General features: G+C 39.7%; 1 protein-coding gene across 6 annotated transcripts in view; it reads right to left on the minus strand.

The window, feature by feature from the left end:
* Positions 1 to 26230, minus strand: part of NSD3 (nuclear receptor binding SET domain protein 3) — a 149174-nt gene that overhangs the window by 18816 nt on the left and 104128 nt on the right. For all 6 annotated transcript variants that reach the window (XM_066235549.1, XM_066235550.1, XM_066235544.1 and 3 more), the window contains 5 exons: positions 18955 to 19157; positions 18200 to 18312; positions 17346 to 17615; positions 11003 to 11119; positions 9295 to 9436 (listed from right to left, as the gene is read on the minus strand). In XM_066235549.1, coding sequence (XP_066091646.1) covers positions 9295 to 9436; positions 11003 to 11119; positions 17346 to 17615; positions 18200 to 18312; positions 18955 to 19157 — 845 coding nt within the window. The remainder of the gene's footprint in view (positions 1 to 9294; positions 9437 to 11002; positions 11120 to 17345; positions 17616 to 18199; positions 18313 to 18954; positions 19158 to 26230) is intronic.

The following is a 26230-nucleotide window of genomic DNA, read 5'->3' on the forward strand; positions in this document are numbered from 1 at the left end:
CAGACTGGTGCAGCCACTGTGGAAAACAGTATGGAGATTCCTCAAAAAATTAAAAATCAAACTACCTTTTGATCCAGTCATCCCACTTTTAGGAATATATCCCAAGAACACCACATCAATGATTCAAAAGGAAAAATGCACCCCCATGTTTATGGCAGCATTGTTCACAATAGCGAAGATCTGGAAACAGCCCAAGTGTCTGAGAGTGGACAAATGGATTAAAAAGTGATGGTACATATACACAATGGAATACTATGGAGCCATGAAAAAGAAGGAAATACTGTATTACTTTTTGCAACTACATAGATGGACCTGGAAACTATTATGTTAAGTGAAATAAGCCAGGAAGAGAATGAAAAATACCATATGACCTCACTCATTTGAGGAATCAACAAACAATATGAACTGAGGAGCGGAAGAGAGACACAGGCGGGATGAAAGGATCCAGAAGGAAAGCAGACAGAGGGAAAGGGGAGGATAGGATGATAGGATGGGATGAAAAAAAGCAAATTCTGGAGGGAAGGGGGAGGGTGTTACGAGGAAAGGGACAGGGGGAATGTACTGAGGAACACGGGGGAGGGGTGGATGTATTTGGGGGGACACTAGAATATATGTTAACACAATAAATTAAAAAACAAAAACAAAACTATGTAATAGCGACTAAGACTGAAATCCCTGCTTAAGAAAAATAAACTTTAGTAACACTCTCTTCTAAAGCTAATTTATATGTCTACAGCAGGGGTCTCAAACTCAACTCAGCATGTGGGCCGCAGAGCAAGATCACAGCCCTTCGGCGGGCCGCACTAGTCTACAAAAGGCAACTGTTACACAACACTTTTCTCACTGCAGTTGAAAACAAAAAAAAAATCAGTACAATAAGCACAATCGTACATGCAGTTTACTCAGTGTTACAAGACGACCAGAAACTGTAGTTCGCATCACAACTGCTGTTAACTAAGCTAATATCTAGCTAGGATGCTAGAGAAATGAAAAATACAAGTAGGCCCCTAGGCTTACTTAATTTTATCCAAAATATTTTGAACTTCGTGGATTAGTCTGCGGGCCGCACAAAATTGTTCGGCAGGCCGCAAGTTTGAGACCCCTGGTCTACAGTTTCTAAATGAACAGTATAACCATGGAAATTATGACAACCATACTATTTCCAGTAATTAATGCCTTTTCTTTATGATCAGAAAAGAGTTAAAAGTGCAGGTTTACTAAATGCACCAAAGACTCAGTGATTCAAACTAAGAGGCTCTGGATTTCTTTTAGCTGGGCTTGAACAGTCCACAGTTAGTGAAGAAAGGCAAATGAAATCTTTTTTAGTTATAGTATTTCTCTTCTCACCCATTTTTCTACAAACTCAACAAAGGAGAAACTAAGTTTTGCTGTTCAGACGCTGGATGGATACGGAAATATGAAAACACTAACTCTGGCTTCAGAAGCTCTTTATGTTTAATTTGAAACAGATTGATTTTTCAAACTAAAACAAGAATAATTCCTACAAACAAACCAGGAAACCAGCTGATGTTAACATGGACTTTTAATACTTTAAAAACACAAAACAGAGTGACATCAGAGAAATGGCACCATGAGGAGCGCTCCCGATACCGCTCCCCAAAATTTCAACAAGTTCTTCAACCAGTGACAGAAAAATCTATCCTTGGAGCGTCTGGAAGTCCCACACACTGAACACAAAGGCAGAGGCAGCGGCAACCTCATAGCTGGATCATCAGGCTGCTAATTCAGGAAGGAGAGAATAGGAGAGAGGCTCCGGGAAAACGGACTCTCCCACTCTTGGAGCCTGCAAATGCTAACAAGCCCCAACTACCAACGAGACTGAAGCCTAGTATATGACATCGGCATAGAGACTCATCAACTGCAAATCTCTGCCTAAGTGTACCACAGGGGCAGAGCCTAGAGTACAGAGCCACCGACCAGGAAGAGGGAGAGGAAAGAAAAAGGAAGATGATAACCTCTCAAAATCAAGAAAATTCCACAGACTTTATAACTTTTTCCACTTTTTTTTGTTTCTTTCATCTTCTTGTCTTTATTATTATTATTATTATTATTATTTCTTCTACCTTGGTCCTTTTATTCTCTGCCCATCTTATTATTTTCTCTTCATCTTGAACTACATTACCAACAAGTGTTACATTTCCCTTTTTTTTTCCTTTTTTTCTTCCTTTCTCTCTATGAGGGTTACACTCCAAAACCCTTAACTCTCTCTTCTTTTTTTTTCTTTTCTTTTTCCCCTTTTTGTTTTTTCTCCCTCTCTCTTAGTTTCTTCTTTTCTCCTTTACTTTTCCTCTCATTTGATCCTCACTCATGAAAAATTATTTTATTTAGGACTCAAATTTTTACATTGTGGCATTTTGGGTGTTTTTTACTTCGCTTTTTAACTTATTGACATTCCCCACAACCCCGGCTCCCCATTCTATCTAGTTTTTGTTCCACTTAATTCAATGGTATTTTCTTTTTCTTTTTCCAGTTTCCCTTTTATCCCTTTCATTATATCTCTCAGTCGACCATCATTTATAAGCAAATCATTTTATTCTTGATCCAAATTTTTTCATTTTATGCATTTTGTGTGGGTCCCTACCTCTTTTTTTGCCCCTTTATTACTTCTCCCCAACTCAGGCCTTCCGTTAAAGGTAGTTTTTAATCCATTTAGCACAGTATAATTCACAGCTTTTCACGGAATTTTCTCAAGGAGAAAGGGAGAGGGGAAAAGAAGTAGTAATAAAAAATTTTTTTTTTTACTTTTAAAAAAAATTTTTTATTCTTTATTAATTCTTACTACTGCTATTAACAAAACCACCCTCAGATGCCATTAAGGAAAAGGAATACGAATATCATGGATACAAAAGATAGACATGTAGCACAGATAGATGAGGAAAAATCTATGGAGAAAAAATTTAATAGATTGGAAACCTTAGAGTTAAATGACAAAGAATTTAAAATAGAAATCCTAAAAATATTCAGAGATATACAAGAAAACACAGAAAGGCAATTCAGGGAGCTTAAAAAACTCAAGGGGCCCTGGCAGGTTGGCTCAGTGGTAGAGTGTCGGCCTGGCGTGCAGGAGTCCTGGGTTCAATTCCTGGCCAGGGCACACAGGAGAAGCGCCCATCTGCTTCTCCACCCCTCCCCCTCTCCTTCCTCTCTGTCTCTCTCTTCCCCTCCCGCAGCCGAGGCTCCAATGGAGCAAAAGTTGGCCCAGGCGCTGAGGATGGCTCCATGGCCTCGCCTCAGGCACTAGAATGGCTTTGGTCGCAACAGAGCGATGCCCCAGATGGGCAAAGCATTGCCTCCTGGTGGGCATGCCGGGTGGATCCCGGTCGGGCGCATGTGGGAGTCTGTCAGACTGCCCCCCATTTCCAACTTCAGAAAAATACAACAACAACAAAAATTAATTAAAAAAAGAAACAAACTCAACGAACACAAAGAATATATTACCAAGGAAATGAAACTATGAAAACAAATCAAACAGAGATGAAAAACTCAATTCATGAACTGAAAAACAAGATAAGCTTAGCTAATAGAACAGGCCAGATAGAAGATAGGATTAGTGACATAGAAGACAAGCAATTTGAGGCACAACAGAGAGAAGAAGAGAGAGACTCAAAAATTTAAAAGAAAATGAGAAAGCCCTACAGGAATTGTCTGACTCCATCAAAAAGAATAACATAAGAATAATAGGTATATCAGAAGAAGAAGAGAGAGAAAATGGAATGGAGAACATATTCAAACAAATAATAGATGAGAACTTCCCAAGCCTGTGGAAAGAATTAAAGCCTCAAATTCAAGAAGCAAACAGAACACCAAGTTTTCTTAACCCCAACAAACCCACTCCAAGGCACATCATAATGAAACTGGCACAAACCAATGACAAAGAAAAAATTCTCAAGGCAGCCAGGGAAAAGAAGAATATAACATAAAGGAAGGCCTATTAGATTATCATAGGATTTTTCAGCAGAAACTCTACAAGCTAGAAGAGAGTGGACCCCAATATTTAAAGTTCTGAAAGAGAGAAGCTTCCAGCCAAGAATACTATTCCCATCAAAGCTATCCTTCAAATACGAAAAAGAAATAAAAACATTCACAGATACAGAAAAGATGAGGGAATTTATCATCAGAAAATGCCCACTTCAGGAAATACTAAAGGGGGTTTTCCAACCAGATACTAAGAACAAAACAAAACAAAACCACAAGTAAAAGCCACACCAAGAACACAATAAAACCAAATTTAAACTATGATAACAAAAACAAAAACAAAACAAAACGGGGAGAGGACGGAGATTAACAGTAGCAAAGGACGATGGAGTGCAGAAGCACTCATAAGATAGTGTACTACAATGAACATGGTAGGTACCCTTTTCATTACTTAATGGTAACCACCCCTGAAAAAACCACCACAGAAGCACATGACTTAAAAAAGGTAGTAACATAGGAAAGAAGTATGGATTACAACCAAACAAAAACAAATGATAGAAAAACAAAAGAGAAGAATCAAACAAGATACAAAACTAACAAAAAGCAATATATAAAATGGCAATAGGGAACCCTCAAGTGTCAATAATTACACTAAATGTAAGTAGATTAAACTCACCAATAAAAAGACACAGAGTAGCAGAATGGATTGAAAAAAATCCAACTGTATGCTACCTACAAGAAACACATCTAAGCAACAAGGATAAAAACAAATTCAAAGTGAAAGGCTGGAAAACAATACTCCAAGCAAAGAACATCCAAAAAAAAAGCAGGTGTAGCAATACTCATATTTAATAATGCTGACTACAAAACAGCAAAAGTACTCAAAGACAAAAATGGTCATTTCATAATGATTAAGGGAACACTGAATCAAGAAGACATAACAATTCTTAATATTTATGCACCAAACCAAGGAGCACCAAAATGTATAAGACAGCTACTGATTGACCTAAAAACAAGAACTGACAAAAATATAATCATACTTGGAGACCTCAATACACCACGGATGGCTCTATCTCGTCCATCCAAACAGAAAATCAATAAAGATATACTGGCCTTAAACAAAACACTAGAGGAATTGGATATGATAGACATCTATAGGACATTTCATCCCAAAATGACAGAGTATACATTTTTCTCTAGTGTACATGGAACATTCTCAAGAATTGACCATATGTTGGGCCACAAAAATAACATCAGCAAATTCAGAAAAGTTGAAATTGTACCAAGCATATTTTCTGATCATAAAGCCTTGAAACTAGAATTCAACTGCAAAAACGAGGGAAAAAAACACAAAAATGTGGAAACTAAACAACATACTTTTAAAAAATGAGTGGGTCAAAAAAGAAATAAGTGCAGAGATCAAAAGATATATACAGACAAATGAAAATGACAATACGACATAGCAGAATCTCTGGGATGCAGCAAAAGCAGTAATAAGAGAGAAGTTCATATCACTTCAGGCCTATATGAACAAACAAGAGAGAGCCCAAGTAAACCACTTAACTTCACACCTTAAGGAACTAGAAAAAAAAGAACAAAGATAACCCAAAACCAGCAGAAGAAAGGAAATAATAAAAATCAGAGCAGGAATAAATGAAATAGAGAACAGAAAAACTATAGAGAAAATTAATAAAACAAGGAGCTGGTTCTTTGAAAAGATCAACAAAACTGACAAACCCTTGGCAAGACTCACCAAGGAAAAAAGAGAAAGGACTCATATAAACAAAATCCAAAATGAAAGAGGAGAAATCACCACAGACATCATAGATATACAAAGAATTATTGTAGAATACTACGAAAAACTATATGCCACCAAATTCAATAATCTAGAAGAAATGGATAAATTCCTAGAACAATACAACCTTCCTAGACTGAGTCATGAAGAAGCAAAAAGCCTAAACAGACCAATTAGCAGGGAGAAAATAGAAAAAACTATTAAAAACCTCTCCCAAAATAAAAGTCCAGGCCCAGACAGTTATACTAGTGAATTCTATCAAACATTCAAAGAAGACTTGGTTCCTATTCTACTCAAAGTCTTCCAAAAAATTGAAGAAGAAGCAATACTTCCAAACACATTTTATGAGGCCAACATAACCCTCGTACCAAAACCTGGCAAGGACGGCACAAAAAAAGAAAACTACAGACCAATATCTCTAATGAATACAGATGCTAAAATACTAAACAAAATACTGGCAAACCGAATACAACAACATATTAAAAAAATAATACATCATGATCAACTGGGATTCATCTTAGAATCTCAAGGATGGTTCAACATATGTAAAACGGTTAACGTAATATACCATATCAACAAAACAAAGAACAAAAACCATATGATCTTATCAATAGATGCAGAAAAGGCATTCGATAAAATACAACATAAGTTTATGTTTAAAACACTCAACAAAATGGGTATAGAAGGAAAATATCTCAACATGATAAAGGCCATATAAGATAAATCATCAGCTAACATCATATTAAATGGCATAAAACTGAGGACTTTCCCCCTTAACTCAGGAACAAGACAGGGATGTCCACTCTCTCCACTCTTATTTAACGTGGTGCTGGAAGTTCTAGCCTGAGCAATTAGAGAAGATAAAGAAATAAAAGGCATCCATATCAGCCTGACCAGGCAGTGGTGCAGTGAATAGAGCGTTGGACTGGGATGCCGAGGACCCAGGTTCGAGACCTCGAGGTCATCAGCATGAGTGCAAGGCTCATCTGGTTTGAACAAGGCTCACCAGATTGAGCCCAACGTTGCTGGCTCGAGCAAGGGGTTACTCAGTCTGCTGTAGCCACCCGGTCAAGGTACATATGAGAAATCAGTCAATGAACAACTAAGGAATCACAACGAAGAATTGATGTTTCTCATCTCTCTCCCTTCTTTTCTGTCTGTCCCTATCTATCCCTCTCTCTAACTCTCTCTGTCAATGACACACATACACAAAAAAAAGTCATCCATATTGGAAAAGAAGAGGTAAAGGTTTCACTTTTTGCAGATGATATGATCCTATACATCGAAAACCCCAAAGACTTCACAAAAAGATTACTAGAAACAGTAAACCAATACAGTAAGGTCGCAGAATACAAAATTAATATACAAAAGTCCATTGCCTTTCTATATGTCAACAACAAAACATTAGAAAACAAACTCAAAAAAATAACCCCCTTCACGACTGCAACAAAAAAAATAAAATACCTAGGAATAAACATAACAAAGAATGTAAAGGACCTATATAACAAAAACTACAAAGCATTGTTAAGGGAAATCGAAAAAGATACAATGAAATGGAAAAATATTCCTTGTTTTTGGATAGAAAGAATAAATATAATCAAAATGACCATATTACCCAAAGCAACATACAAATTTAATGCAATTCCCATCAAAATTCCAATGACATTTTTTAAAGAAATGGAACAAAAAAATCATCAGATTTATATGGAACTATAAAAAACCCCGAATAGCCAAAGCAATCCTAAGGAAAAAGAACAAAGCTGGGGGCATTACAATACCTGACTTCAAATTATATTATAGAGCCATGACAATCAAAACAGCATGGTATTGGCAGAAAAATAGACACTCAGACCAATGGAACAGAATAGAAAGTCCAGAAATAAAAGCACATATATATGGTCAAATAATTTTCGATAAAGGGGCCAACAACACACAATGGAGAAAAGAAAGCCTCTTCAACAAATGGTGTTGGGAAAACTGGAAAGCCACATGCAAAAGAATGAAACTCGACTACAGTTTGTCCTCTTGTACTAAAATTAATTCAAAATGGATCAAAGACCTAAATATAAGACCTGAAACAATAAAGTACATAGAAGAAAACATAGGTACTAAACTCATGGACCTTGGTTTTAAAAAGCATTTTATGAATTTGACTCCAAAGGCAAGAGAAGTGAAGGCAAAGAGAAATGAATGGGACTACATCAGACTAAGAAGTTTTTGCTCAGCAAGAGAAACTGACAACAAAATAAACAGACAGCCAACTAAATGGGAGATGATATTTTCAAACAACAGCTCAGATAAGGGCCTAATATCCAAAATATACAAAGAACTCATAAAACTCAACAACAAACAAACAAGCAATCCAATAAAAAAATGGGAAGAGGACATGAACAGACACTTCTCCCAGGGAGAAATACAAATGGCCAACAGATATATGAAAAGATGCTCATCTTCATTAGTTATTAGAGAAATACAAATCAAAACTACAATGAGATACCACCTCACACCTGTTAGATTAGCTATTATCAAGAAGGCAGGTAATAGCAAGTGTTGGAAAGGCTGTGGAGAAAAAGGAACTCTCATTTACTGTTGGTGGGACTGTAAAGTAGTACAACCGTTATGGAAGAAAGTATGGTGGTTCCTCAAAAAGCTGAAAATAGAACTACCTTATGACCCAGCAATCCCTCTACTGGGTATATACCCCCAAAACTCAGAAACATTGATACGTAAAGACACATGCAGCCCCATGTTTATTGCAGCATTGTTCACAGTGGCCAGGACATGGAAACAACCAAAAAGCCCTTCAATAGATGACTGGATAAAGAAGATGTAGCACATGTACACTATGGAATACTACTCAGCCATAAGAAATGATGACATCGGATCATTTACAACAAAATGGATGGATCTTGATAACATTATACGCAGTGAAATAAGTAAATCAGAAAAAACTAAGAAGTGCATGATTCCATACATAAGTGGGACCTAAAAACGAGACTAAGAGTCATGGAGAAGAGTGTGGTGCTTATGGGGGTGAGGGGGGAGGAGAGGGAGAGATAGGGGAAGGGGGAGGGGGAGGGACACAAAGAAAACCAGATAGAAGGTGACGGAGGACAATCTGACTTTGGGTGATGGGTATACAACATAACTGAATGACAAGATAACCTGGAAATGTTTTCTTTGAATATATATACCCTGATTTATTGATGTCACCCCATTAAAATTAATAAAAATTTATATAAAAAAAGACAAAACAAAAAGTCAACCATTTGGTTAATTATACAAACAGTAATGTGGAAAATTTATTCAGTAGGATCATGACACACAGGATTCTGTAATATCCTCTCCTACAGAAAGGCTCTTCTTGCTAAGCTCCCTTTTGCAGGATAGAGATTTTTATTTCTTATTGGAAGATAACAATTCTAAACATAACTCTTTATCTTATTTGAATACATGTTTGCGCATCAAACCTTGAAGAGTGTCCTGCTTTCAAAGGATATACTTGGTTTCTGCGGGGGGGGGGGGGGGGGGGGGCTGAGCATGGGAAGGAAGTTACTTTTTACCTGCAGGAATATCGCAAAGAGCAAAAAGTCCAACTCGGACATCTCCATTCACTGTCCACTTCTGTGTTTCACAGTTTGGATTACAACTGTGGTTCATAAAGCGAGAGTAGTTTCCTTTAGGGCCAGCATCAATTATACGGTCCTTCAGAAAGAAAAGAAAGGTACCTTTGAAATAAACGAAATATAAAACTATCTTCGAAACATCCAACTCAATAAAAGCCACAGGCAGCAGAATTTTCTACCACCTGATGTCTAACAACTGACAAATCCGAAAATGTGGTGTTCTCTATGAAATATACGAAGTGCTAAACTTTATCTGATGAGTTTCAAGTCAAAACAATCAAGATAAAGTGGAATTTAGTTTCGTTTTAAGTTTGTTTCTAGAAACAGACCATAGAATAATACCATAGGTTTGGGAGAAGTATTTCTGACTGGAGAGCTCTGAGCTCAGACAGCACTTGTAATGGGAACTAGGGTGTTTAGCTGGTGGCCCTCCTTTAAGTCTGTGAGCAAGAAGCCAAACTAGAGAAGGGGTAAATGGTTGCAAGTCCAGGCCATAAAGCACACAGGAAAAAGGAGAACCCTCTCTTCTGAATGAAGACTTGCAGATTTGATTGATAGGAGGGATGTGTTCTTTAGTAGTTTACTTTTCTTTTTCTTTTTCAATTAGTAATAATTGTGCCTTAGATAATGTTCATTGGCTATGACACTGCCACTATGCAAAGCTAGTAGTTTTTGTTTGTTCTATTTTTACTTACAGTACAGGCAAATTATAGTACAAATCTCATCATTTAGCCCCTAAATTTAAACTCTTATAATCTGGATAAGCTCTGAAAGATGGAGCCTCCCCAATATTGTAGAGATGGCTGGAGGGGTCACTAGCAGTGGGGAGAGGAGTCAATCAACAATCAGAAATAGATGTCTTTTTGTTTATGAAATATACATCTATGAAAAACTTTCAAACAATGGCATATCAGTTAAAATAATACTTCCTTTACATGATTTCTAGTTGTTACTTTTAATGATATTCTGATTGTTTTAGAGAAGACCTGAAACACAGGATATGTGGGGACTAATCTTGGCTCTTCATTAAACTCTTAACTAGGGATTCAACAATCACTTATCATGGCTGGACCTCAGTTTCCTGTCCTCTGTAAATCAGAGGACTATTGAAGAGGTTAAATGATATCATGGACATATGTGCATCAAACAGGACTCAGAATTGCATGGAGTAAACCAGCAGTTTTACTATCATTTCTCTGTGACAGCATCCATTTTTCCTAACTCATTAAAAAAAGTTTAAATATGCAGAACAATTTTCAAAGTTAGAATTTCTGTCAACTCAGAACTTTAATGGTGATTTATAGCTTAGAATTACAGAGCTCACTCTCTCCTTCAGTGACAAAGAACCAAGGGACAAGTCTTTCAGTGACTAAGAAGAGCTGGACTAAAATCCAGACATGTTAACCTTGCTCCTGTTTACTTTTCCCTCAGCGCTGTCTCACACGACATGTGCAAGGCTTCAATAAACATTCATTTTGTACTGTGGGATACTTTAGTAGCACATTGTAGCGGAGCGCACACTGGCTACTGCTAATCATTATACTTTCCTGAAAAAAATTGAATTAGAAGAAACTGAGTTCAACCTAAGACTATGAAAACAAAAACAAAACATCCTTTATTCTTACAAAAAAAAAAGTAATTTTACCTTGGTAACAGTTAACATATAAAAATTAGTTACACTGTTCTCATGGGCTCGCTTGATTCGTAGTCTGCATTCTTCTTCATCAATTAATTCGCCAACATACTCATTTACAAATTCCCCCTGCAGAGAAGCGTGCAATACAGAAATGTGAAATTGTGTATACGTTAGAAAGCATCCCTTAATACAACATGTATAACCCAAGAGAATTAACCAAAAAGAATGACAGAAACATATATTCAACCCTAGAAGCAAAGAGTCACTGTTATTCATGAGCATTCAGTGGCACTATTTTTCTTGTACTGGTGCCTGAAAAGGTAGTAATCTGCTTGTCTTTGTTTTGCTGACAATATTATTTCTATATTCTAAGTAACACCATTATTATCACTGGAATCTGGGAATAATGCTACCTCAAGGCTTTGAAGCCATACCATCACCATCAGGCTTTTACTACTTTGTAGCTTTGAGGTAAGACTTGGAAAAGATCTGACTCTGAAACAAATGAGCAAATAAGTTGTGGGTGTACACTTTTTATTCTGAACTAATTATAGATATTCATAGGAAATAGCAAAACCAATGCAAAGATAATCTGTGTACCCTTCACTTGGTTTTCTCCATCTTATATAACTACTTAAAACCAGAAAGTTGACATTGGTGCAATCCACAGACTGTACTGATTTTACCAATTTTACATATACTCATTTGCATGCACGTGTGTAGTTCTATGGACTTTTATCAGGCGTAGAATTGTGTAACCACCACCATGCATCAATATACAGAGCAGTTCCACTTCCAGAGATCCCGTGTGCTTCTCCTTTATAATCATACCCACCCTCCATCCCTCCTCCAACCCATTCCATCCCTAATCTGTTCTCCAGCTCTAAAATTTTTTTAATTTTGGAAATATTCTATAAATGGAAGCATAAAGTATGTAACCTTTTGAGACTGGTTTGTTACTAAAACCCAACAAAACTCAGCCTAATTCCTTTGAAATCCATCCAAGTTGTTGTTTGTATCAATAGTTCATTCTTTTTCAATGCTGAGTAGTATTCCACAGCATGGATGTAGCACAGTTTGTTTAAACATTCACCTATTAAAGTACATTTTGTTTCCAGATGTTGGCTATTACAAATAAAGCAGTTATGGACAATCTGGTAAAAGTTTTTGTGTTGCCTTTGGCCAGGTGTTTCAGTGGGTATAGCATTGTAAAAGATTTATTAGTCTTAATAATACATTTTTGAGGAAAAGAAATGTCTTAGGAAATAAAAATATATTTGCTCACTGTCCTATCATACTTCTGTTTCTCTCCCCTCACACACAAATATTCAGTAGCCCTTTTCATAGTTCTTACTATCATAGAACTGATAATAAACATCTATAATCTAAAGAGAAGTACTATATTACATATTTTGATTTTGGTAAATCATTAAGAACATGAGCCAATGTTTTTATTTTTTAAGTTTATTTTCATCTATAACTGCAACACTATAATAGAACAGTTTTTCCTTCTACTTTTTCCTTCCGGTCCATTCTCACAAAGGATTATGTACCATGCATTGTCAGCCTTAAATGGCTTTTCCTACATCCATCCAGTTTGGACTTTGACATCAGCTGATGAACAATACTTTGCACTATTGTATGGTAAAAGACTACATTGCCATCTTGGTTGCCTGCCACCTAGTGTTACTATACAGTAGCCTCACCTTATACATGCGGGATGTGTTCCAAGATCCCCAGTGGATGCTAAAACTGAGGACAGTACCGAATGCTATATATACTGTTTTTTTCCTATAAATATGAAACATTTTGATTTATAAATTAGGCACGGTAAGAGAATAAGAAAAACAACTAATAGTAAAATAATACAATTAAAACTACATTCTGTAATAAAAGTTATATGAATGTGGTCTCTCAAAATAGCTTTTTTTTTATTTTTTTATTTTTTACAGAGACAGAGAGAGGGATAGATAGGGACAGACAGACAGGAACGGAGAGAGATGAGAAGCATCAATCAGTTTTTTGTTGCGACACCTTAGTTGTTCATTGATTGCTTTCTCATATGTGCCTTGACCGTGGGCCTTCAGCAGACCGAGTAACCCCTTGCTGGAGCCGGCGACCTTGGGTCCAAGCTGGTGGGATTTTGCTCTCAAAATATCTTATGGTACCTACTTACTCACCCTCCTTCTTACGTTGATGTGAAACAATACAATGCTTAATTAAGATAACTTGCACCTTTTCACTTAAGGGAAGCACTTTATGGCTTCTCTGCGGCATATCCAAGTCGCCAGCATCACTACTCTCGCGCTGGGGTTATTGTTAAGTAATATAAGGGAGACCTGAGCACAAGCACTGCCATACCCACTCTGATCACGGAGACAGCTACTGACGACTAGCAGGCCGGGAGAGTACCAAGTGCGGAGATGCTGGACGAAAGGATGATTCCATCCCAGGAGGGACGGGGCGGAAGGCGTGAGATTTCATCATGTTACTCAGACCAGCGCACAATTTTTATCATGTTACTCAGACCAGCGCACAATGAATTGTTTACTCCAGCATTTCCCATTTAATATTTTTGGACTGTGGTTTACTGTGGGTAACTGAAACTGCAGGGAAGGGGGAACTACTGTACTTTCCATTATTAACTACATAATGGAAAGTTCTCTTGAATGAAACCCGAAAGAGCAGAATTTCAACCACATCAGCTATACTTCACCTTTCCCACATACTGGATTCAATGTAAGATTTCATCTGGAGAAATGGTCTGTGGCTTTAAAAGCCTGAGAACCATTTATTATGGCTAATAGTTATTATTCTACAGAAATGAATGGGTACAGAAAAAGTACTGATATCAAACATGAGGAGTGCATCTCACAAACTTGATATACTATTGTAAATAAATATTCTAGCTATTTTGTAAAAGAAATATTTTAGCTGTCCAAAGTGACAAACTATTAGCCTCAAAGAGCTGCTTACTGGACTTAAAACCACTGTGAATTCAACTGTAAAAAAAATAAAATAAAGACCATAGGCCCTGGCCGGTTGGCTCAGCAGTAGAGTGTCGGCCTGGCGTACAGGGGACCTGGGTTCGATTCCCGGCCAGGGCACATGTGCCCATTTGCTTCTCCACCCCCACCCTCCTTCTTCTCTGTCTCTCTCTTCCCCTTCCGCAGCCGAGGCTCCATTGGAGCAAAGATGGCCCAGGCACTGGGGATGGCTCCTTGGCCTCTGCCCCAGGCGCTAGAGTGGCTCTGGTCACGGCAGAGCGACACCCCAGAGGGGCAGAGCATCGCCCCCTGGTGGGCAGAGCGTCGCCCTTGGTGGGCGTGCCGGGTGGATCCCGGTCGGGCACATGCGGGAGTCTGTCTGACTGTTTCTCCCCGTTTCCAGCTTCAGAAAAATACAAAAAAAAAAAAAAGACCATAAAAAATTCTGGAAATCTGTACTTAAAGACTGTGGCAAAAAGACAGGGTGTAATCCAGAATTTAATACATATTTTTTAATTTCTAAGGAAGAAACCACTTCATAACAGGAAGTGCCATGTTTGGCTCTGGCACACATTTTTAGGAATTTAAGTGTAAAAGGGGGGACTGACAGTGTACTGTATATTCAATTTCATATTTGGCTCTTGTCCCCTAAATGTACAAAATATCTTTTCCATGTTGCTACAAAGGCATTATGATTATGCTTTTCAGTGACTATATATTTCTAGCTATTTTGTAAAAGATCAATAGTCTTACATTAGCAATTCTTCAAGTGCTAACTAAAGGGTAGAATAATATTGATTTTATATATATATATATATTTTTTTTTTTTTGACAGAGACAGAGAAAGAGTCAGAGAGTGGGATAGATAGGGACAGACAGACAGGAAGGGAGAGAGACGAGAAGCATCAATTTTTCACTGCAGCACTTTAATTGTTCATTGGTTGCTTTCCCATATGTGCCCTGACTGTGGGGCTACAGCAGACCGAGTAATCCCTTGCTCGAGCCAGTGACCTTGGGTCCAAGCTGGTGAGCTTTGCTCAAACCAGATGAGCCCGCGCTCAAGCTGGCAACCTCGGGGTCTCGAACCTGGGTCTTCCGCGTCCCAGTCCAATGCTCCATCCACTGCGCCACTGCCTTGTCAGGCTGATTATATTTTCTTTTCTCTTGATTACAGTTGGCCCTTGAACAACACAGTCTTGAATTATGCAGGTTGACTTATACATGGATTTTTTTCCCAATAATTATCTGCCCTATTTTCCATCTGTGGCTGGGAGTCCATGGATAGAAGGCTGACTATATGCATTGATGTATACCACTTTATACAGGGGACTTGAAAATCCTCACATTTTGGTGTCTATCGGGAGCAGAGGTCCTGGAACCAACCCCCCATGGCACAACTTAAGTTTCTGGGAAGTCAAATGCTATATATGAATTTATGGCTAGGGGGCATCAGTGTCCCTAAAATTGGTGTTCAAAGGTCAACTGTATATCATTAATAAATTAGAAAACATTTCAGAATAAATGCAACTACTATTAAAAACTGTTAACAAGATACTAAGCTAAACAGTTTTTAAAAGGCTCCAAACACTCCTCTACAATCACAGGCAAAAGTTTGTATGGGTGATATGCATGGCATTAAAGCAATATTAAACATCTGTACCATACAACACCCCTTACATGCAGATGGCCTTTGACCAAGCAGCCATTCCACAGAGCCGATGCGTTAGCAAGTCCTGTTGGTTCTACCTTCAAAACGTCAGAAATGCAACCTTTTCTCTCCTGCTCAACTACAACCCTAGAATTCCATGCCTCCATCATCTCTCTCCTGGATTATAATGGTTTCCTTTTTATCACTTCCCCAGTAGCATAAATCCTCTATACTACAGCCAAAGTTACTCTTCTGAAACCCAAGTGTGGCAGACAGACTCTAAGGTGGACCCCATGATCTCTGCCTCCTGTTGTTCCCATGGTTGCTGACCCTCTCCCCTTGAGTTTGCAGGACCTGTGACTTGCAATGGGTGTGACAATGGTGACAGGATATATATGATTACATGAGTTTGTTACATAGTACTTTGGCACACATTTTGCTGGAGTGTTTTTCTCTCTTCTTGGCTGTAAGGAAGCAAAGAGCCATGTTGGGAATCCCACTGACATGGAATAACAGGCAGCCTCTAGAAGCTAAGGACAACAAAACAATAACAAGTGAAACCGAAAAACACCCGAAGCTCTTAGACCTGCAGCTGCAAAGAACAGAATTCTGCCAACAGCCGTGCAGGCAGAGAAGTGGGTTGGTCCCTAGCTAAGGCGCACGAATGAGAATCCAGCCCTGGTCAGCACTATGGCTGTAACCTTGTGAAAGGACCCAGCCATGCATTACTTGCCCCATAGAAACTGTGAGACAATAAAATACGTGTTATGTTTTAAGTTGCAGCTGCAGGTCTAAGAGCTTCAGGTGGAGTGGGGACAGGGTGGGGACCTGCTATCAAATGCCGACTGTACTGTCCCAGATATTCAGGGAGACACTGTTTTTAATAAGCACCCCCGGAGTCTCAGAATCTCTCAAGTTTGAGAGCCTGTGTTTGAATAGTAGGATATGTTGGTGATTTTCCTTTTCCCCTCTTTGAGTTATTTTTGCATTTAAACATTTTTCTGAAATAAATGTCTATAATGGACAGAGACTGTTTGAGAAACTGCTTCAAAGGACTCAACTTTTTCCAGCTGCTTCTGTGTATATCATCTAATTTGAGACTAGCAACAACCCTTAAAGGCACAGGGCAGTGATTTTAGAGATGAGGAAACAGGCTCAGGGAGGGTGACTTGGCCATGGTTTCATGGCTCATGAGTTTCTATCCCAGTATAGTTTTAATCTTACTATTTTGCCTTTACTAGGTCTTTTAAATCTATTTTGCTTAACAAGTAAAAAATACTTCTAACAGAAAATGACCAATGTTCCTCTCCTTTTTATGACTGGTCATCAAACAGCCAAAGCTTATGTGCATTGTATTACTACCACTTCCTACAGCTTCTTCTTTGCTTAAGAAGTACCAAACTCTCAACCTGGGAAATTCCAAGAGTCTCCCATCAATTCCTATATGTTTTATCCCTGATGAGACATAAGGGACACAGGCCCTGATCTATTCCACTCTACCACTGCCGCTGTCCCATGCTACGTTCTTTCTAAATTGATTTTAGAGACAGAGGAAGAGAGAGAAAGAAAGAGAGAGGAACGCTGATCTGTTCCTGCATGTGCCCTGACCGGGCATCAGACCGCAACCTCTGCGCTTCGGGCGATGCTCTACCCGCGCTGTCAGGGTAGGGGCCATGCCACCTTCTTATTTATTTCCTTGTTTATTTTTTCATGCTACCTTCTTAATGCTCCTTTTGGTCCTGAGGCCCCAGCCTCTTCGCTCCGTTTTGATGATTTCTGCGTCAGGGTAGAGCCTCTTTGTAAAGCACTGGTTCTGGCACCGGTCCCCAGCCGGGCACACCTGCGGGTGACACTCGTACTGCAGCATCCTGTTCAGGCACTCAGACTCCAGGCCGCACGGGTTTTCGTCAGCGGGCTTGCAGTTGCAGCGGGGGATCTCGGACAGGTCTGCAACCTGGATCTGCACCTTTCCTATCACCTTGTTAGCCTAGAGAAACAAACCACTGGTGAGAGGGAGGATTTCAACAGGAACATCAAACAAATCCAGGCTGTCCTTGGCTCGCAGTGTGACTGAGAATTGCTCTTTATCTTCATTGTAATTTCCCCACAAATAAGCTAAGAACGATAACTGTCTCTCGTTAGTTAACAAAAATATCAAAAACTGATGTGAATTCTCACTTATCTGTCCTGTGTATTTCTCCTCCAAGCTGACAGAAATTCCTAACTGAAAACAGCTGTGGGCCATCTGGACCAAAGGAGCAAGTATCTCTATCCCCGTTGGGCTGCAGGACAACCTGGCGGAGTGGGGACAGGCGTTGCCATCAAACACGCTGCTCCTAGGCGCCAGAGGGCTTCTCCAAGACTCATCCCACAGCACAAGCTCCCCCAGTTCCCAGCGCTCCCATCTGACTTAGACTCTGATGCCTCCAACAGAAGCTCTGTTTGTTTTACAGAACACTGGGTAATAAATTAGCACGAGTTTTCACAAGTCTAAAAGGCCCTGTAACTACTAAGAGCACTGCATTTCAGCTTGCCTGTCAAATACCAACTTCTTCATAGGTGAAGACTCACTTTGATGTGTTTGTAAGGAGGAGGTTTTCTTGAGTTTTTTTCAGTCTCTAGTGCTTCTTTACTTTCTCTTTGTGCTTTCAATTCCTGGAAACGTTTTGCAGCTTCTTCCAGAGCTGCCACGACCAAACAAAATATATAAATGCCAAAAAACAAACACACAAAGCCGTTAGTTTTACACTGCCTTCCCAGTGCACTGAATCTGGCCAGAGGTTTTTTTTTTAAATCACATTCTGGAAATGACCACTTACCACCAGGGTTGGTTAACACTGGAATAGGATATGACTCACTTCAGCTGAACTGCTGTCCTACTTCAATGAGCAGAGGCTTCGAGTGAACCCAAGAGAAGCTTTTCATCTTGGACTACATTTAAATTCACTCTACTCTTACCCAGAAAGCCAAACTTCCTGGTAACTTATTGCAAAAACAATTGTGAGATTTTTCATGGCAAGTTCTACTCTTCAGGGATAAAGGAGGTTCACTTGGTTAAGAAAAATATTCCCAGAAAAATCTCTATGTCTGTAGAAAGATCATTGAAGAAACACCTTTCACATACATAGCAGAGCCTACTATACTGAAAATGTGTTTTTCTAATTGATTAGATTGTGATATGGTTATTAGAAACTTATAGACGCTGGATCATAAAGGCAGGTAAAAATTCTCTACTACTAGAAACATGTCACATGCAAGTGGGAAAATGTTGAGAAATCAACACTGGAGTCTCAGTTCTGAGCCACTGTAAACATCACCTAACTTACCTTTTTTGAAGGTCTTGTTAATACTAGTCTGTCCTTCAGCAAAGCTTTTGTCTCCTTCAACATAAGGGAACACTCTGCCCTGGTGCACCCAGTAGTAGTCATGAGAACCAAAGAAGAACACAGGGAAATCCCCCAGGTCGTGCTTAAGGCCTTGGATGTTTAGGGGCACAGACCTGGGATTGCAGATCTCTGCTGGCCACCATCTGAAAACAAAAACAACTTTAGACCAAGAGGATGAAAACCACACTATTCTTCATATGACTGGAAGGAGGGGAAAAAAGGTTTTGCAATTCTCATTCAGATTTTAAGGACACAAAATACCTGTTTATCTTTAATCCTGCTCAAATCACACATCACTTAAAAACACATTAACTCATGACTTTATTAATAAAATAGTGAACACAGATTAAACAAACCAGCCCCTAAACAATCAATCTAGTTTCTTTCTTTAAAAAATTAATACTGGCCCTGGCTGGTTGGCTCAGCGGTAAGCATCGGCCTGGCGTGCGGGGGACCCGGGTTCGATTCCCGGCCAGGGCACATAGGAGAAGCGCCCATTTGCTTCTCCACCCCCTCCTTCCTCTCTGTCTCTCTCTTCCCCTCCCGCAGCCAAGGCTCCATTGGAGCAAAGATGGCCCGGACGCTGGGGATGGCTCCTTGGCCTCTGCCCCAGGCGCTAGAGTGGCTCTGGTCGTGGCAGAGCAACGCCCCGGAGGGGCAGAGCATCGCCCCCTGGTGGGCAGAGCATCACCCCCTGGTGGGCGTGCCGGGTGGATCCCGGTCGGGCGCATGCGGGAGTCTGTCTGACTGTCTCTCCCCGTTTCCAGCTTCAGAAAAATACAAAAAAAAAAAAAGATAAAAAAAAATTAATACTTAACATTTATAAAAGAATACAGATCATGAAAACGTAAGTGATAAAGCATAATAATAAAATAATGAACCCACTACCAACCTTAAGAATAAGAATTTACCAATATCATTCCAAACCAAATTTCTATCCTAGAAGTCATGTTTTGGGGGGAAGGCAGTGGAAGAGAGGGTGGGGAGGGGAAGAGCATAAAGAGGGAAATACAAGGTGATGGAAAGTTATTTGGCTTTGGGTGATGGGTATACAACATAATCAATAGTTCAAATGCTATAGAAATGTTTACCTGAAAACTATGTACTCTTATTGATCAATGTCACCCTGTTAATTTCCAAAATAAAACTTAAAAAATTTAAAAAAATAAAATAAAAATCTTATTTTTGTTGAAACTTGGCATTCTTAAAACCAACATTGTCCTTCAAGGTATAAAAGTTTATGTCTAGTCAAGGGACTCATGAGCATAAACTGATGCTATAGTAAAGAATGGCCAGCCTGACCAGGAGGTGGTACAGTGGGTAGAGCATCAGCCTGGGATGCAGAGGACTCAGGTTCAAACCCAATGTCGCCGGCTTGAGCAAGGTATCACTCGTTCTGCCGGAGCCCCCCCCAGGTCAAGGCACATAGGAAAAAGCAAGCAATGAACAACTATGGTGGCACAATGAAGAATTGATGCTTCTCATTCCTCTCTCTTCCTGTCTGTGTGTGTGTGTGTGTGTCTCTCTCTCTCTCTCTTGCACACGTGCGCGCAAAGAAAAAAAAAAATACCGCTCCTATTCAAATTAGCATTTTCTGACTCTCTAATCAACAGGGTAAATACTTTTTGGTCAAATGTACCATGTTTATATCAGTGTGTATTTCAGAATCTAATTCATCTTGGATCATAATAAATGTGAACTTTGGGGCAGAATGCAAGATAACTGTTTCATGCCATAATGACTGAATACTACAGCAATCACAAAATGAAACCATTTGTGAGGCGCACATGACAATTTCCAGCAATTAGGCAAGTCAGAAATTGAAAGCTTTCCGTAGTATGTAAAATCATCGCCCTGGCCGGTTGGCTCAGTAGTAGAGCGTCAGCCTGGCGTGCAGGAGTCCCAGTTCAATTCCCCGCCGGGGCACACAGGAGAAGCACCCATCTGCTTCTCCACTTCTCCCCCTCTCCTTCCTCTCTGTCTCTCTCTTCCCCTCCCGCAGCAAGGCTCCATTGGAGCAAAGATGGCCCGGGCGCTGAGGATGGCTCTGTGGCCTCTGCCTCAAGTGCTAGAATGGCTCTGGATGCAACAGAGCGACGCCTCAGAGGGGCAGAGCATCGCCCCCTGGTGGGCATGCCGGGTGGATCCCGGTTGGGCGCATGCAGGAGTCTGTCTGCCTCCCCGTTTCCAGCTTCAGAAAAATGCAAAAAAAAAAAAAAATCATCGATATGAAGAGTAAATATATAAAAGCATAATATTTTCCAGTCATTTAAAGGTTAAGTATAAAATCATGTACTTACTGAATAATTATAATATTGAGAAGATAAACAATAGCACAGCCACACTCAGTTATAGTGCAGAACTTGACTGCTTCATCTAAAAGGAACCCTGCTGTCCATCTAAGAATTAATGAGAAATGTAAGAGCCTGTGCTCAAGTTGTTCAAACAAAACAAAACACCGTTTTGTGTAATCAGCGTTTGGTTTCCCCTCAGAGTGGGCTAGGAATGGTTACTTCTAAGTCCTTTAAGGTATTAAAAATATGCTGCATTCATGGTGTCAGGAAGAGGCCCACTTTCTGCCGGGGTGGTTTCAGGTCCCCATATTCCCCTATGAAGCTCCACACATTGCAGCAACTAGTTATCGAAAAGCAATAGCTTCATATGACCCAGCTGGCCTAACTGGAAAAATACATCGTTAGTTCATGGGTGGAAGTCTTTGCAGAACACACAGGAAGAATCTGACCTACTTACAAAATCTCACTGGAATTGAACTGGAACACGCTTTGAGCTTCTTTAAAATGCAAGGTGATTAAAACATAGGTATTTAAATCAAAGATATTTTCACATTCACAACTTTTTAAAAAAGGAAATATGTAATGTACAGCATGGTGGTTATAGTTACTAATCCTGTATTGTATATTTGAAAGTTGCAAAGAGAGTAGATTTTAAAAATTCTCACCACAGAAAAACTGTAACTATGTATGGTGATGAAAGCTAACTAGACTTACCGCAGTGATCATTTTGCAATACTGTAAGACAAATACTGAATTGTTATGTTTCACATCTGCAACTAATATGTTATGTCAACTATATCTCAAAAAAAACAACCCAACCTCAAACACCTTTGGCCCTGACCAGTGGCTCAGTGGTACAGCATCATCCTGGTGGGTGTGTATCTCAGGCTCGATTCCCAGTCAGGGCACACAGAAGTGACCATCTACTTCTCCACCCCTCTTCCTCCCCTTTCTCTCTTTCTCCCCCGGCCCCACTGCCATGGCTTTACTGCTTCAAGTGCACAGGCCCTGGGCACTGGGGATTGCTCAGTGGAGGCTCCGCTTCAACCTGCTCCAGGCCTGGCCCCAGGTGAGGCTTGCCAGGTGGATCCTGATCAGGGTGCATGTGCGAGTCTATCTCCCCTCCTCTTGCTTAAAAAAGAAGGGGGAAAAAGCCTTCAAATAATAAAAGAAAAAGAAAATATTCTGAAATTTATTTGAAAAGGTAAAGAATTTTTACACTGTTTTTAGATAGTTTTTTTTTTGTGTGTGACAGAGAGAGACAGACAGGGACAGACAGACAGGAAGGGAGAGAGATGAGCAGCATCAATTCTTCACTGCAGCTCCTTAGTTGTTCATTGATTGCTTTCTCATACGTGCCTTAACGGGGGGGGGGGGGGGGGGGCTACAGCAGAGTGAGTGACACCTTGCTCAAGCCAGCGACCTTGGGCTCAAGCTGGTGAGCTTTGCTCAAATCAGATGCACCCACGCTCAAGCTGGCGACCTTGGGGTCTCGAACCTGGGTCCTCCACATCCCAATCCGACGCTCTATCCACTGCGCCACCGCCTGGTCTGGCTTAGATAGTTCTTATGCAGGAATGTATTATCTATTAATGATCAAACCCACATCTTCCTTACCCCAAAGACATATATTTTTCAATTATAAAAGCAGTGTATTTCTTTAAAAAATAAAACAATACACAAATGTATAACTGAAAATACCTCTCCTTGTAATCTCATGACTCAGACTATTAACTTCAGATGTATTTCTTTCCAGGTATTCAAAACATATTATACAGACCTGCATTATTATTTTATTGGCTTCAAGATACCCTACAATATGGATATATTACAATTTTTTTTGACAAGTCCCCTATGGACTAAGCATTTGGAAATAATACCTCAACAAATATCCCAACAAAACATTTTTGCCTGTTTGTCCAATACTTTTTTCCTTGGATAAAATTCTTGAAAGGAAAGTGCTCGGTCCAAGAGTACAGCTGGTTACAATCTTCACCCTCAAAGCCACCCTGCCTCACAGGGGCGCTCACTGCCCTGCGCCCTGCCTAGCCACACAATTATCAATCTTTTAGATGTCTGCAATCTGTTAATTGGGGGAAAAACTCTTGTTTTTAACGAACATTTCTTTTTTAGTGAGGCTGGGCAGTTGTTACATGTTTATTTTCTATTTGCTATTCTTTTGTACACTGGGTCCTTTCTTATCTTTGTCTCTTTTTTTCTAGGTAAGGTATTTGTCTTTTCTTATTGAAAGGAACAAAGCAAACACTTTCCCCTGGTTTGACATTTGCTTTTAAAAATTTTATAATATTGCTTGTCATACAATATTCATATTAATTTATGTATTCAAATTAACTTTTTTTTTAGGACTTGAAGATTTCCTGTCATATGTTTAAAAAATAGTGGGGAGGCTTCTCAACCTCAGTGCTACTTACTTCAGCTAAGAAACAAAATTTTTAAAGTTAATAAAGTAAGCAAGCAGCGTATTTAAAACACAAAGAAAACAACATAGCCCTTGCTAAAATAAATTACAGTATGTTTGAAATTCTATAGAAAATATATTATTCCTGTTCAATGAAGGCTTGTTAAAAACAGTCTTCTTAAAAGGAGTTCTTTTCTTAAGAACTAGAGGTTCTTGCCTGACTGGTGGTGGTGCAGTGGTCAGAGTGTCGACCTGGGACGCTGAGGACTCAGTTTCAAACCCCAAGGTTGATGGCTTGAGCACGGGCTTGCCAGCTAATAGACATGAGATCATAGACATGACCCCATGGTTACTGGCTTGAGCCCAAAGGTCGTTGGTTTGAGCACGGGGTCACTGGCTTGGTTTGAGCACCTGCCACCCCATTCAAGGCACATATGAGAAGCAATCAATGAACAACTAAAGTGCTGCAACTATAGGTTGATGCTTCTCATTGCTCTCCCTTGCTCTCACACACACAAAAATAAATAAAAATAAAGGCTCTTAATAAAACAATCTCTTTTTATAAATCTTAAAAAGCTCTCTCTTTGCACATAGCTTAGAGCTTCTAGCTAGAACTAAAATGGTCATTTAGGGGTAAAAAGGGCTATTTTGGCCAAGAAGAAAAATGCTTGATTTTATTAGAAATCACCAATCAATATAAATCTAATTAGGACACACATAAAAAATTTCCCCTTTTTCACATTAGAACTTTTATTTCAAAATTTAGTAGTTCATTAATGTAAGATAACCTTGGAACTTAAAAACAAAAGTTGGGATTGGTGGAAAGTAATGGTGGTGTGAAAGATCCTCTTGATCTCTCCCTTTGATAGTTCAACAAATTTAACAGCTATACCATAGCAAAGCAACCCCAGCTGGGCTTGCAGGCGTGCCTGAAAGATATGTGCGCCAAATGGACTAAAGGTGGGACAGGTGAAAAATGGGTGGGAGATAAAACGCAATCATGGCTGGCTTTGGAGAGAAGGCCGAATGACGGGGTTTTCCCTGAGGGGGCATCGTTTTGAGAAGCCTGGAGTGACTGGCTTTCCCTGCGGGGGTACTATTGAAGGGAGAAGCCCGGAGTGACCGGGTCTCCTTCTGCCAGGACAAGTGGAGAGATTGAAGGCAGAAGGGGAGATACTAAACCAAAGTGGTGGCAGAACGAGGGGTCATGGCCAGTGTTCCTGTGGTCTGCTTGCAATCCGCACTCAGCGCAGAGATAGAGAAAATCAAAGTGCAGCCCCCCAGATCCCACATCTCTCAATGCGGGCACAGAGAGGGGCAGAGACTGACTCCACAGCTAACTCTCAAAGCCACTCTCTGCCCTGAAGAACAGAGGTGCCCGCATCTAGCCCTCTGGTCTGTTGGTGAGACGTGAAGAGGAGTGCCCGTAGGCCTGAGATTGCCATTGCTGAAGCCGTAAAGCCATAAAGCCTTCACAAGACACCCACCCCTCAACGTGCCTGCAGCCCTGACTACGACACTGCAACAGCAACATCTCAGTAGAGGTCAGCTGAGAAGTTTCAGAGCTAAACCTGGAATACAGTGAGACTTACTCTGTAAAAGCAGAAACCCATCAAAACTGAAATTTTCCTCCTTTTTTCTTTTTAAATTTCATTTAAAAAATTTTTTTTAGTGAGAAAGAGAGAGAGAAAGGGAGAATGGGAGGGATAGACAGGAAAGGAAAGAGATGAAAAGTATCAATTCTTTGTTGTAGCACCTTAGTTCTTCATTGATTGCTTTCTCATGTGTACCTTGACTGGGGGGCTCCAGCAAAGCAAGTGACAAATTTTATGAAGCCAACATAACCCTGATACCAAAACCTGGCAAGGACAACACACACACAAAAAACTGCAGACCAGCATCTCTAATGAATATAGATGCAAAAACCGTGAACAAAATACTAGCAAATTGAATACAACAACATATTAAAAAATAATAATACATCACAATCAAGTGGGATTCATTCCAGGAGCACAAGGGTAGTTCAATATATGTAAATCAATCAACATAATACACCACATCAGCAAAACAAAGAACAAAAATAACGTGATCTTATCAACAGATGCAGAAAAGGCATTCGATAAGATGCAACATGCCTTTATGTTTAAAACACTCAATAAAATGGGTATAGAAGGGAAGTACCTCAACATACTAAAGGCCATATATGACAAATCATCAGCTAACATCATACTAAAGGGTGGAAAAATGAAGACTTTTTCTCTAAAATCAGGAACAAGACAACTCTTTTCACTCTTATTCAACATAGTTCTGGAAGTTCTAGCCAGAGCAATCAGGCAAGAGAAAGAAATAAAAGGCATTCATATCAGGAAAGAAGAAGTAAAGGTATCACTTTTTGCAGATGACATAATCCTGCATATAGAAAACCCTAAAGATGCCACCAAAAAACTTTTAGAAACAATAAACCAATACAGTAAAGTCACAGAATACAAAATCCATATACAAA

The sequence above is a fragment of the Saccopteryx bilineata genome, chromosome 6, assembly GCF_036850765.1.
Source record: "Saccopteryx bilineata isolate mSacBil1 chromosome 6, mSacBil1_pri_phased_curated, whole genome shotgun sequence".
NCBI classification, from domain to species: Eukaryota; Metazoa; Chordata; class Mammalia; order Chiroptera; family Emballonuridae; genus Saccopteryx; species Saccopteryx bilineata.